Below are 15,089 nucleotides of genomic sequence, written 5' to 3'. Positions count from 1 at the left end.
ATATTTAATATAGTTCACTTTCTATGTTTAGTCATGTAAATTTATCCAGGACTGTAAATAAGCCTAGAATGATGTAATATTGCATCATATTGTATAATAACCATCATGCACACATCATCCAGAGTTTATTACATCATTTTCTGATGCAATGCAGTTCTACTGCCATGCTGCTGCTGAGTAAGCTGACGTCAGCAGGGTACTATATGAGGCCCAGTCAGAAAGGGTGAGCATTTGAAATATTCATGCTGACTGACTACTGCTGGACACTCCGCAGAGATGCTCCCAAACAGGTGTACAAGAGACAAGCAAAGAAATCTAAGACGTAGTCTATGACTTCATTTTTCAAATGGTATTAACCATAGGTCTCCTACTATTGGCATACAATTCAAGATGTAATTATATTATTGCATATTACAAAAAAACTAGAGCCAATTTTGCATTTTCACAGTCACATTCATGTTTAGCACATGGAAATTTATAAGAATTGACTAATTTCATTTCAGTAACATGACTTTTGTGAAAATTTGTTGCCCAGTGAGCTATTGGCATACAGTTCAAGATGTAATTATATTATTGCATATTACAAAAAAACTAGAGCCAATTTTACATTTTCACAGTCACAATCATGTTTAGCACATGGAAATGTATAAGAATTGACTAATTTCATTTCCGTAACATGACTTTTGTGAAAATTTGTTGCCCAGTGCAACCTAATATGAGTATGATTTCTACAAGAAGGTTAGGCTGCAGAACCTGTAATAATACTTGGTCTGGTATACACTGTCATACACACAGAGAACTGCACAGGAGGCTCTCCGGTGAATTTAATTTTAGGCAGATTTGAGGCTGGCCAGGACAAAGGGTCGTGCATTTTGATGTATCATCTCCTCCAGTATTGGAATTTACTTCTGATGTATACTTTTAAAGCCGACTTAGTAATTTGAAGTGTTAGGATACAGACTAGTTTATTTATAGACTTGATATACAGCAATTTCATTTTAAATATCAAAGTGGTTTCCAATAAACAAATACAAAAAGAAAAAACATAAAAACAATCATCATATAAAACAATAAATAAAAATGCCATGCTCAAAAACATATATAAAAACTAACCAGATAATATAATAATCTATACTGTTCTCTCTATAATGCTTGCTGGAGAGAAAGTCTCAACTAGGATGTACTCTAAACATTAAAAGCCTGATGAAACAATCAATACTCTCCAAAACCTTTGGTAATTACTTTCTTGACATAACTCTAAAGGAAGCAAATTTTAAAAAAGCAAGTGCATAATAACACAAAAAATAGTTTTTAGTTATCTCCAATCTAATTATAGTTGGAGATGGCACAACAAGGAACTCTTGTTGTGAGGAGCATAAAGCTTGCAAAGGATTATAGAATGTCAATAGATTGGTTCTCTATAAATACTCCTAAACACTAATGTTAACATTTTAGTCATGACTCTAAATACTATGGACAGCCAATTTAAATCCATCAATTATGGAGTCACATGGTCTCATTTTTTTGCTCTAAAAACAAATTTTGAATCGAACCAGTTGTAGGTGCCTGATTAACATGCTAGTATAACCCCAATATAGAGTGCTATACTAGTCTAGACAACTCAACATTGTTAGCATTTCAAGATCTTTTATTCCAGATAAAGATGAATCTGCTATGAGAATAAGAGGTGAAAATAGCAGGCCCAGATCTTTATTTTAGGCACTAAGGTCTTTTCAATTATTTCATATTTTGATTATTTTTAGAGTTCTTAGGCTTATTTTACAATATGTCTAATTAGTATTGTCTGATACGTTTTAGTGTGTTTATTGAGAGAGAAACTTTTATCCTCAAGGTATTTTTTATCCACAGACTGGCAATTTTCAAAGGCAAACTTTTCCTTTTGAAAATTGGGTTGGAAAAGACCTGCACTTGCTATTTGTGAGGGTACTTTGTCCAGAAAAAACATATACGTATTTATACACATGTAACTGTGTGTTGTGAGGAATCACCAGGTATCCCTCTCTAGTCCTTGTGCCAAAAAAGGGGCTAAATCTTTAAATTCCCCTTGATAGGAGCTGTTTGAGTTAAAAACAGCATTCAGTAAGATGGCTGCCCTGAGGGACATTTCCCAGGAGCCCTATACTAGCCAGCTTCTGGGAGGATCTGAGAAGGGAGGAGCCACAGCAGGGTTGAGTCAGCCATACTGGCAATGGTAGGCTAGCAGGTGAAATAAATGAGGAAGCCTTTTGCAGCAGCAAGTAGAGGGAGAAGAGACGCTGGGGAAAGGAGACAGCAGAGCCTACCAGCCCAGGATTATGGAAAAGACCTCAGAGGAAGAGCCAGAGCCATTACTCATGGATACCATAAACCTTGAGCTAAGTTGCTTGTTTATTAGTAAAAAAAATAGGATTTTTTCTTCCTTTTTACTTAATTATACTATGGCAAATTTGGGTCTGTGAGCGAGGAGGAGCTGAGTAGAGTTTTGTTGGAAAATAAAGCCAGGAAATATGGCAAGGCAGGTTAAAAAGCTAATGGACTCTAAGAAACTGCACTAATATAAACTGTTTTAGGAATATTTGCTTGTTTCCTTAAGAAGCAGATAGACTAAAGGGGAATGTTCTGCTCTGGACTTCCAAGAACTGAAAATTGCCAATTATAAATAATGAAAGTCCAAGATGACTGTATTTTAAAGGTCTGGTTGGTTGCAGCTGTTCTAAGGCTAGGTTTTCCTTTTTTGGGAACTAGGCCAGGACATACCAGGGAGTTACAAAGAAAAGCTATCAGGAATTAAACACCAGCTGCCCTGCCTGCATGTAAAAGTGTGTGCAGAGAGTCAGTACATGTGTACTTCTATGGCATAGAAAGAGGAGGTGTTCCTGGGGGTGGAATTTGGGAGGGATTAGCACCTTAAACACTGGAATGTAAGCAAGATCTCAGGTTGTGCGTGTTTCTGAGTGAGTATGTACAGGGAACATTGCCTTCATCGATCTAAAATAAAACTGACCCTATAGAAGTACAAACAGATAGTCAAAGGCTATTTGGCATGCTGCCAGATTTGCCCAGTCTTATCTATTACCTGCTTACATGGAGAGGCTTCTGGCAGAACACCTTCAGGATCACTCATACTCAGGGAAAAGCCACCTCTCTGGTTGTCTCATCCCTGGCATCTGTAGCCTCCTGCTAGGAGAAGTGCCTATTGGTATTGTAGTCTTCTCTCTTATGTATGCTCTGGGACCTATGTATGAGCCTTGAAGTTTTGGAGACAGTCCATTCGCTATATCAGATTAAACAAATCTGAACATTCTCATGGGATTAGATCCCACAACTGATCCTGGGCAAAGTACTGAGGCAGAGCCATGCACAGAGAAACACACGAGGTCACTTCCATGTTATATAGGGATGCCTCCAATTGGAGTCAAGTGAGACTAAAGTTCTTAGGGAAATTATGGGAGGATGATAGTACTCAGCTCGAATCTTTTCAGGACCTCAGTGAAGAATTTGAGGTGGAGGGAGCATCGGAAGTCTTTTATCAAAATTTGGTTGCTGAACTGGGCCATCTGACGGACAGGGGTTGGCGGCCTCTAGTTCCTGGCCTGGTAGAGAGAATACTTATTCAGGAAACTATACCTTCTAAAGGCATTTCTCTTTTTTACAAGGCCCTCATTAAAGATCGAATTCAACATGATAGAGCTAACTTGTCAGCAATGGGAGAGTATTTGGAAATGGCTACATAAGATATCCTTGTGTAGTCGTCGTGTTGAGATGATAGTTAGGCTTCTCCACAGAGCTTATAGATATCCCCTGTTCTACACCAGGTTCTCCTCGACCTCAATAGGGTTTTGTTGGCGGGGATGTGGCCAACTAGGCTCGTATATACACGTCTGGTGGACTTGTAAACTTATCGCTCATTTCCGGCAAATGGTTCAAAAGGAATGCTATTTGATATTGGGTCGAAAGGTCGATGTCACGCCTGAATTATGCTTGCTGGGAGTCTGGGGAGGTCACCTCCTCACCACCTCTCAAAGCCTGGCGGATCAATTGCTACTTGCTGGTCGATTCACTATAGCTTCAATGTGGAAGACTGTTCCCACTTTGAGTAGGTGGCTGACACAGGTATATGAGATTGCTCTAGTGGAGAGGCTTACGCATGTGCTCAAACAAAATGTGTTGCTTTATGAGAAAATTTGGACCCCTACTGGAAAATTTGAACACTTACTCAACATAATTACGGGTTGTTGGCTCTGGCACAAAGCGTGATGATGTGGATTATAAGAATCTGTACTGCTATCAATATATGTAGCGATGTCTACCTGCTTGACTGTTCTGCCTTCTGGGGGGTGACTGTGTAATTGTCACTCTTGTATTGGAAACTGTTTAAATAGTTTTTTAAAAAAAAGAAACATGCATGTACTGGCACTCTGCATGCACTTTTACATGCAGAAAGGGCAGGCAATTTTTCAGAGTTCATTTCTGCACACAATACACTTTTACTTGCGGGAAGGCCTTTGAAAATTGCCCTCTGAATATTGTGATAGTTTATTTTTTTTGTGGATTTTCTTTTTTAAACTGTGATATGCTTTGCCTTGTACGGAGAAATGTGCTAATATTTATTATTCTCTACCTTGGGCAGTATTTTTCTGGAATTGTGGCTTATAAATTAACAAAGGATGTGGTTGCTATGGGTTGGCTGCATCTTCATTTTTGTGCTTTTGTAGCTCTGTCTCAGTTTCAGAACTGAACGTATTTCACTCTTCTGCAAATAAATAAAACTTTTAATGCTTTGAGAACGTAATATTAAATGGGGGTTTCCTTTAAATTCAAGTTTTTCTTTCATCTGCTTAGTTTCAGCCATTCCAGTTATATTACCACTATTTCTTTTTTAATAGGACACAAAGGAGTTTTGAATCTCTTTAAGGTCATTGTTGATGTCTCCTAAAAATGCTGAGCTCATGTCTGCAGAGACAAGCAAGAAATTTTCAGTCATAGCCTTTGCAATCAATTAAATGAAGAAGCAAAGAATCAAGGAGTAAAGATGCAAACTCTGTCTTCTATGTGTTCACCACTACTCTTGACATCGCAACATCTACCTGCTCTACCTTAATGCCAGGTGGCTGGATGTCCCCATATTCACTAGTCCTTAGTTTCAAGTAAATACGGACTTGCAAGCACTCCACACGTGCAACTTCTAGATTTTCAAATTATTTTGCTGGTTTGTAATCAAAAATTGTTTTCTTTTGAGCTGTTACTGTTTATCTGTTTGTTTGTAGGAGGAGGGGTTGGTGCCCAAGTGTGAAGCAATGAAGTGATAAAAAAAAATGTGATTGTTTTCCATTTTAAAATATTGGCTTGCTTTGAAGTGACTTTGGGCTATAAATTTAGCTAATACCCAGAAACAATGTCCCCCTTTTGTCTTGTGCCTTTTGGGAAATATTTGAGTGATTACTCAAATCTTTTTATTGTTTTAATTACTCATAAATCTGTATTGTCTATAACTGATGTTTGGCTGTTTATATCTGTATTGGATTTTGATGTTTAAGTTCAATGAAATCCGCTCACAAGGACAAGTTGTCCAAAAAGGCAGAATATATATATTTTTAAATAAATAAGAAATAAAATTTCCATTATAAAAATGTTAAACAGAGAGAATCCTTTGACCATAGCAAACTGTGGCAATTTTTGCTACTGAAGAATTATATTTATTTATTTTATTTAAAGCTTTTTTATACCGGCATTCATGACAGAATCACATCATGCCAGTTTACAAGTAACAAGGGGAGTGATAAATGTTAGGTTAACAGGTGGAGAGAAGCAAGAAAGTTACAATAAAATAGGGTTTTATTGTAACTTTATATAAAACAGAATTATATAAATTTATAATTTATATAAAACAGAATTATAAAAAAAACTAATGAAGCTAGGATTCATTGTGCTCCTGAAGAACAAAATAAGCCAAGGAAGAAAAGAAAGCAAGAGGGAATTTTTACTTTACCAAGGGGTAGATTTTCAAAGGGGTACGCGTGTACCCCCCGAAAACCTACCCCAAACCCCCCCTGCGCACGCCGAGCCTGTTTTGCATAGGCTCGGTGGCGCGCGCAAGCCCCGGGACGCGCGTAAGTCCCGGAGCTTGCAAAAAGGGGCGGTCGGGGGCGTGGCCAGGGGCATGTGGGCGGTCCAGGGGCGTGGCCGAGTGCCCCGACACAGTGGCCTGTGTCGGGGCCTGCTGCGCCGGCGCGCGTAAGTTACTACTGCCCGGAGGCAGTAGTAATTTCTCCGATAAAGGTGGGGGGGGGTCTAGATAGGGCTGGGGGGGGTGGGTTAGGTAGGGGAAGGGAAGGGAAGGTGCGGGGGGTAGAAAGAAAGTTCCCTCCGAGGCCGCTCCGATTTCGGAGCGGCCTCGGAGGGAACGGGTAGCACGCGCAGGGCTTAGCGCTCGCAAGTTGCACAAATGTGCACCCCCTTGCGCGCGCCGACCCCGGATTTTATATGATACGCGCGGCTACGCGCGTATCTTATAAAATCCAGCGAACAAAAGTACGCGCGCGCGTATGTTTTTAAAATCTACCTCCAAATGTTTTACTTTATCATCCTCTCCCAAAGGTTTCTTGAAGTTAAAGAAAGACTTAGTGCACGACGATCCAAAGACAATGACAAACCTTTTCCGTCAGAAAAAAATCAGCAGAACCAGAGGTCACGAGCTGAGGCTCCATGGAGGAAGACTAAGAACCAATGTCAGGAAGTATTTCTTCACAGAAAGGGGTGGTGGATGCCTGGAATGCCCTTCCAGAGGAAGTGAAGTCTAAAACTGTGAACGACTTCAAAAGGGCGTGGGATAAACACTGTGGATCCATCAAGTCTAGAGGGCGTGAATAAAGAGGAGGCAGCAAAACACTGCACGGAGCGGCAGTAGCCACAGAGGCATTCAAACACTGCACGGAGCGGCAGTAGCCACAGAGGCATTCACGGAGCGGGATGCCAGTGGCCAGTAGTTGGTGTTCCACCTTCACGGAGCGGAAGGATGGAGGGCTGCTATCTCCAAAAAAAAACAAAAAACAAACAAAAAAATAAAAACAGGGGTGGGTAAGAGTATGGGGTAAGGGTGTGGCCTGCTTGTTACAGCGGTTGCTACCCCTAATTGAGCTGGACGTTCACTTGGATGCAGATACGGCGCTGCTCTCTAAATTGGTGGTGGGGTGGAGGGGAATTAGGGCTGGAGGGTACTGGAAGCCAATAGTAACAGGTGGGAGAGAAAAAAAGGGGAAAAAAATGGATAAAGTGCGTAGCTTGCTGGGCAGACTGGATGGGCCATTTGGTCTTCTTCTGCCGTCATTTCTATGTTTCTATGTAGCAGGGATTTGTCATCTTTCTCATTTATCACACCGCCATAAATCCCATATCAAAATAGATTTTATTCATTCCTGAAAACAAAGGATTCCTTCTTTCATAGTACAGACTTTTACAATCTAGTAAATGCCATTTTGGAAAATGGCAATCAGTATAAACAGTAACCCTTGACTAAGAACGTAACTGGTTAATGAATTTAATACCTCTAAACTTAGTTCACCTCGGGCTACTCTCCATGCTACTGATCCAGATACCCTTCCACCAAGTTCTCCAGGTTTAGGCATTTTGGGAGAGATGAATTCAACCAGTTCTACAATTAATCTCCCTTGGAGTTCATTCTTTCGGGATTCGGGCAGGAACTGTTGTCTCTGCAATACAGACCGTACAAAAAAAAAAGAAAATCTTTTAGGATTCATTTAATCTTAAAAAGACTGGTACGCCTGCGTAAACCCTCATTTTTATTATGAAATGTTTCATTCTACTGATAAAACTGCATAACAAATATACAACCTATCCGCTTTCTATCTTTATGGTAATTATATTAATTTTATACCATAACAAACAGATAATTCAGAGGAAAGTGAAAAATACCCACTGCATATCTGCAGTCACTTCTTCCTGACACCAAATATGACGATAAGTTTAAGTCCCCGACTTAGTATATTTGTTTGGAATTTAAATACATCATCATATCCACTAATTCCTCTTCCTCCAAAAAACGTATGCATGTTTCATTTGAAATTATTTAATGTTGGAGCTATAACGTCTCTACTGACAAAACGCTCCACATTTTGTTAGCTGCTTTAGTGCAGCTCCTCCCTGCTCTCTCCAAGCAGTACTGCTAATTTTATGAATGAAAGAGAATAGCAATAGAAACATGTGTGTGTGTTATGCAAGTACTGAACAAGAGTGGTAATATGAACTTGAGAAGAAAAGGGTTTTTTTTCCCACTAGGGTAAGTGGTAAGGTTTCCTGCATGGAGGGTTCTCAACTCCGGAATACAGTGACTAGCAGATCGCCAAGGAGAAAGCAAATCATTCTGCACCAGGGCTGGAAGATTCTCAGTCACCTCAAAAATGGTGCCTGGCACCTATCGCTAACCCATGTCAAGAAGACACTGCCACCGTGGCAGGCCTGGGCTTTAGAAGCGAACCACTGGGGACCCATGGGTCCTGGCATGGGGAGGAGCTGTCCCTGCCCCACTGTGAGGGGGCCCGGGCACTTAAAGAGCCACTGCAGTCTGCGACTGCCTCCATCCGGCACTGAAAAGAAAGGCTGTAGGGAGAAAACCGAAATAAAAACACAAAGCGACAGAAAAACACAAGTAGACAAACCAAACAAAAAATCAAGCAAATATAAAAAGAGCAAAAAGAAACTTAAAATAAAGACAAAACAAAAATGAAATTAAAAAAGCAAAAATTGCAAGGAAAAGTAGATTTTTGCCCTGGATAATAAAAAACTTTGGCTGATGCCCTGCTCATCACAGTTAGCTTTGTATGGGGTAATTTTCAAAGGAATTTACATCCATAAACCTAGGTTCATGCATGTAAATTGCCTTCTAAAAATCAACCGAGGGCAGTGGGGAGAGGTGGTTGCCTGGGGACCAGCCTCTACTTTGGCTACAATGAATGAAAACACATGAATACAACTACCTGAAGCTTTTCATCCTATTTTTTTTACCCTCTCCCTTTTAGCTAGGCTTCATAGCAACAATCCTCAGACAGGGATCACAGACGGCAGGCTCTTTCTGAATCCCAGTACACAAGATCCTCTGATTGGCAACTAGGTGTCACCATCATGAAACAGTTGGGACTCCCCCCCAAAACTGTGAACATTGCCTCCATAGCATCCCTAGGCCACTCCTGGCCCAGGGAACAGAAGCCAGGCTTGAGAGTCAAATCCTCATCTCCCATGTAGCAGTGTTCAGCTTTGCCACTGAGCCACCAGGCTGACGCTACGTATACATTTTTAATTTGCCTAATATGTACTTTTAAATTTATAGGTGAATTTTAAAAGCCCAGTACTCGCCAAAGACGGGAGATTATGTGAGTATGTCCAGCCGGTGTGCGCTGCGTGGATTTTAAAGGGCGCCCATGTAAACATGTATCTCCCAGTCCACGCACAGGTGACAGCGCCAAAAAAAGGGGTAGGGTGTGGGCATGGGCGTTCCGAGTCTATAATATGAAACACGCACATAAATACTTATGAAACAAGTGAGCCAGGGCCCCCTGCTGCATAACTTTACTACTGCTATGGATGGCGTGTAAGTCATAAAATAAAAAATTCTAGGCTAGTAAACAGGATTTTAAGGGTTGGTGCTAACAGGGTAAAAGGGAGGCTATTTAACTAGGGGTTTAGGAAGTACTATTTCTTACCTGGGCGAATTGGGAACGAACTAGGGGAAACAATTTCCTTGACGTGTCTACTAAAATCCACCACTTATGCGGTAGAAGCGGCATTTGCGCGCACATGCGTGCATCCATACAAAAATTGTGCACACATGTATGGGCATACAGCCTATTTTATAATCATGCACGCATTTGCGCACATATACTATAAAATGGCCATGTTCTTTAGCGCGATACGGCATACACGTGTACATGTGCACAAAATTTTGTATGCTATAATCACGGTACCGTGTGATGTGAATGCAAATTTTTCAAAGGGGCGGCACTAGGGAGGGGTTTGGGTGGGATTAATGAAAATGAGGGGGAATATCACACTGTGCGAAAGCATAACGCATGGCATATCACGTTTTTAACGCTGGAAATAAGTACACCTTTTTTCCTGGCGCTAAGCTATATGCTATGCCCAAAAAGGCTGTAATGTAATTCGAGAAAGAGAGATAGAGAGAGAGCCTCTGGGGAGGCTTTCACAGTACTCAACTATTTATATCACTATAGGAGGGTCAGCTAATAACTCGAGGTGAGCTCTTGGTGGTGGTCTAGGGTTTTGCGGCCAGTTTGACATGCAGAGTGAGATGTGTGATCAGCATAGTACACCTCAGTGAAGATTTGATATCATTTGGAGTGAGGAAAGTCTCACAAAGATGAGATTTCTACAATGTTCTCTTGCCCTAGCTTAGTCCATCAAGCTAGGCCCCAAAACCCTAAACCACCCCCAAAACCTCACCTCGAGTTATTAGCTGGCCCTCCTATAGTGATATAAATAGTTGACTACTATGAAGTCTCTCTCCTTCCACATTATAGTAATAGCCTGTCTGGGCACTTTTGCGCAATACACTACCTATGCCCCTTTTTCTTATCACGGGCATTATCCATGCAAAATTATAGCATTCTGATGAATCTAGGGGTAAGTGTTTTGACTGTTTTTGTGACTTTAGATTTAATTATAATCGGGCTTATGCAATAAAAACCATAAAAAAAAGTATTGTGCGGATGGGTAAAAATTTAGATGGTAATTTTCAACAGTGAGTGCCAAGTCAGCACATATGCATACAAGAGAGTGTGCAGAAAGTTATGCCTGTATTTTATCACCTCCCTGAAATTACACATGCATGTTTCGAAAACACAAACCTTTTTTAATGCAGGGAGCTGTATACATATTTTACAAAAGTACACATATATTTTATGTGCGAAATAACTGTAACAAGTGTGCGCAATTACCACAATTTATGTGCTGAGACAGGCATTTTATAAAGTATATTTGTATTCCGCTTATAAAATATTTACTTATGCAAGTAGTTTTAAACACAAGTTCGCTGCCACCAGTTCAACCAAAACTTCCAGCACTTCCCCCTGACCCTCCACCACTTAACTGAGACCTCACATCCAAAAACTGCAGACAAAAGACAAGGGCGGTTTCAATTCTGCGACTCAATCAGCAGGTGCAAAAGCATGCGGGTAATGTATGCGCATCTACTGCTTACAAGATACTAACTTTTGCATGAACTTTCAAACCCCACTCCAGAATGCCCCTAAATCGCTTCTTTCCCACCCCTTTAATAATTACGCACAAAATGGTTAGCATGTGCATACTTCCATTTTTTTGCTAAATACTATTCAGGCGCAGAGCTTCCAGTTTTACATACTGAAATGTTTTGAAAATTAACCTTAACATGCATGGTGAAACACCACACAAAGTGATATGGAACAAATGTTATTATATGCAAGTTAAATCTTTGTCACAGCAGTAGTATGCGATGAACCAAAAAAATAATGCTAAACACGTTAGCTACCAGCTGAAAACCCCCATGCTAACCAGCTCAAAATGATTCCCCACCTCACCCCTGGACCCAAACATAAGAGACCTCCGAGCCCTGTACAGATGATACAGAAATGATATATTTATAAATGATCTGGAAAGGAATACGACGAGTGAGGTAATCAAATTTACAGATGATACAAAATTATTCAGAGTAGTTAAATCACAAGCAGATTGTGATAAATTGCAGGAAGACCTTGTGAGACTGGAAAATTGGGCATCCAAATGGCAGATGAAATTTAATGTGGACAAGTGCAAGGTGATGTATATAGGGAAAAATAACCCATGCTATAGTTACACAATGTTAGGCTCCATATTAGGAGTTACCACCCAGGAGAAAGATCTAGGAATGATAGCGATAATACATTGAAATTGTCGGCTCAGTGTACTGCGGCAGTCAAAAAAAGCAAACAATGTTAGGAATTATTAGGAAGGGGAAATGTGAATAAAACAGAAAATGTCATAATGCCTCTGTGTCACTCCATGGTGAGACTGCACCTTGAATACTGTGTACAATTCTGGTCGCCGTATCTCAAAAAAGATATAGTTGCACTGGAGAAGGTACAGAGAAGGGCAACCAAAATGATAAGGGGCATGGAACAGCTCCCCTATGAGGAAAGACTAAAGAGGTTAGGACTATTCAGCTTGGAGAAGAGATGGCTGAGGGGGATATGATAGAGGTGTTTAAAATCATGAGAGATCTAGAATGGGTAAATGTGAATCAGTTATTTACTCTTTCGGATAACAGAAGGACTAGGGGGCACTCCATGGAGTTAGCATGTGACACATTTAAAACTAATCGGAGAAAGTTCTTTTTTACTCAGCGCTCAATTAAACTCTGGAATTTGTTGCCAGCGGATGTGGTTAGTGCAGTTAGTGTAGCTGGGTTTAAAAAAATTTTGAATAAGTTCTTGGAGGAGAAGTCTATTACCTGCTATTAATCAAGTTGACTTAGAAAATAGCCACTGCTATTACTAGCATCATTAGCATGGGATAGACTTAGTTTTTGGGTACTTGCCAGGTACTTATAGCCTGGAATGGCCACTGTTGGAAACAGGATGCTGGGCTTCATGGACCCTTGGTCTGACCCAGTATGGCATGTTCTTATGTTCTTATATACATCTGCTTGGACTTGATGCATGCTGCGTAGGATACAGATGTATATTGGATATAGAACATAATACATATTTTTAAAGAACAATATGAGTTAACCATAATTATATACTAAAGGCAAGAAAAATAAATTACCGTCTTATTTAGATTATTGATGGTTTCTCGTAACCATGCTTCTCTGACTTCAGTTCTTCTAGACAGCATGTCTTCATGCTTACAGGAGTATCTCCAGCTAACATCTGTTACCTTATACAGAAGTTACAACAGCAATTCAGACAATACATTTCACCAATGGCATTTATCCCTTCATATCTACAGAGCAAACATTATGTGCCTCAACCTTCAGAGGCCAGATGAGAAACTGGATTCTCCATGCATTAATTAGAAAAAACAGAATTCTAGCAGACGAGGTGAACCCAGAAAAAAACAGGCTTCCTTGCAGGTTGTGAAGGCTTATAATGGATCTCCATGAGCATTATCAAGGAAGCACAACTTCTGAGATCACAAAAACCTCTTCTTTGGGTGTCTGACATACGACAACTGAAGAAGACCCATAGGTTGTCCCAAAAACTCAGGCATACCGTCATCCTTGGATAATTCTTATGCTGGTCCACTAAAAGATGTCACAATATGGAAATAATTTAAGAGTAAACAGGAAACATTTTTGTTCAAGGTCCATATTTTTAAACAATATCGTAGTAAACTGCATATCTTTTTTTTTTTAACCCTGCAGTTTCTGCTTGCTTCTTTGAGCCTCCAGCTTAGCACACCAGCTCCCTGTGGAACTTAGTAAAGAGCTGTGTGCTTGCTTCTGTTGCCTTTCCAATAGGCTTAGTGTGATTTAGAGGGCAACCTTGAATAAAAACCCCAAACTATAGAGAAAATTCCTTACTTTCATTAATTTCTTTCCATTTGGGGTATACAGTTCTCTATTTTAATAATATACATCCATAAGGACGGGCAGGAAAAGGAATTTCAACTTAGTTGATTTGGGAGACAGACAAGTTGAAATGTCTCCTGAAACAATAATTGGACAGCATTATCCTTACGAAACATACATACAAAATACACATTCTTCCTTACATATCGGAAATGCATGAGCATTCAGGACCTCATAGGCTTTATCTTACTATCTCCAAGCTCGGAATAAGAGCCTACCCTGACTCTCTAACAGCTGTTATTATTATTCTAAGCACTACGTTCCTTAGTCTTTTCTTTCCAGCAGTCTTTGCTTCCAGGTTTTACCTCCCTTGTTGAATGTAACTTTGTTCTTCCCGTTACCTACGGTTTTTGTTACAGTTCCCCCTTTCGATGTAAACCGACCTGATATGGTCCCTACCATGAAGGTCGGTATAGAAAAAGTGTTAAATAAATAAATAAATCTTCAGAAGTGGAAGACAGCCAGGAAAAAAGTTCACAGCTTTATTTTTATTTTTGACTGCGCAGTTCTTCCTGCCCATTTGGGCTTCTAGCTTAATTGGAACCAGAACTGAGATCTAACACCACAAATCTTTATTTACAACTACTGAAGACATTTTCCCCTGTTTGATGCCCCTCATTCCATCCCCCACAACATGCCTAGTCTGGGCAAGAATACTTCCTGAACTCTATGATCATGGGCCCTGAATCAAGGTCACTAGGAAGTCAATAATCAAAGGGATCTATAGCTGGCAAAGTAAAGTCTTTAAAAATTGGTTAGGCTAATGGCCAGGTTTGGCTGGTTAAATTCTGGTCAGGCTGAGGTGTGGGATTAGGTCAGAGGGAGAAAGATAGGCAGCTAGTGCTAATTTTCAGTGCTAGACATCCAACTTGGCCAGCCAAAGTGAGGTATTGCAATAGCTGGCCAAAATTCTGCCTCCTGACATGATTAAAAAAAATAAAAGCACCGGAACCCCCCTCATCTCCTGGCCATCATGTTAAAAACAAAATTAAAAAATGCAGAACCTCTCCCTGCCCCCAGTCTAGTTCTGAATGGGAATTGATCCCTTCTTGACAGTGCAGTGAACAAATGAATACTAAGTGCTAGTAGGCTCTCCTAGCTACCAGCACTTAGTATTCAGCTGAGGCAGGCGGTTAAGACAGTCTTACGGTTGGTTTGGAGAAGTGTTTTAGGGGATCAATATTCAAACGCTAGATAGCCGGATAAGTAGGATATATCTGGCAATCTAGCAGCCTCTGAATATCTGGCTATGCTCAGCGGTCACTAGATAGCTGGATAAGTGACTTATTCAGCTATCTGGTTAGCCGGATATGTGGTGGGTGGACAATGGGCAGATTGGGGCAGTGCTATTTAGCGGGGTAGGTTATCCAGCTAAGTGGTGATAGTCAGCCTTAGACTGAATTTATCTAAGTTAGACCTGCTCAATAGCGTGTCTAAATAGCGATCTCTATGGGGATGTTCAGCAGCAAAG

The 15,089-nt window shown here is 40.4% G+C and overlaps 1 protein-coding gene across 5 annotated transcripts in view; it reads right to left on the bottom strand.

The window, feature by feature from the left end:
* NGLY1 (N-glycanase 1) overlaps positions 1–15,089 on the bottom strand; it is a 125,259-nt gene that overhangs the window by 23,818 nt on the left and 86,352 nt on the right. For all 5 annotated transcript variants that reach the window (XM_029589439.1, XM_029589441.1, XM_029589444.1 and 2 more), the window contains 2 exons: positions 12,814–12,924; positions 7,545–7,709 (listed from right to left, as the gene is read on the bottom strand). In XM_029589439.1, coding sequence (XP_029445299.1) covers positions 7,545–7,709; positions 12,814–12,924 — 276 coding nt within the window. The remainder of the gene's footprint in view (positions 1–7,544; positions 7,710–12,813; positions 12,925–15,089) is intronic.

Source organism: Rhinatrema bivittatum, chromosome 2 (assembly GCF_901001135.1).
Source record: "Rhinatrema bivittatum chromosome 2, aRhiBiv1.1, whole genome shotgun sequence".
NCBI classification, from domain to species: domain Eukaryota; kingdom Metazoa; phylum Chordata; class Amphibia; order Gymnophiona; family Rhinatrematidae; genus Rhinatrema; species Rhinatrema bivittatum.
Note: the sequence above shows the minus strand (reverse complement) of the source record. Positions and strands in the feature narration are given on the sequence as shown.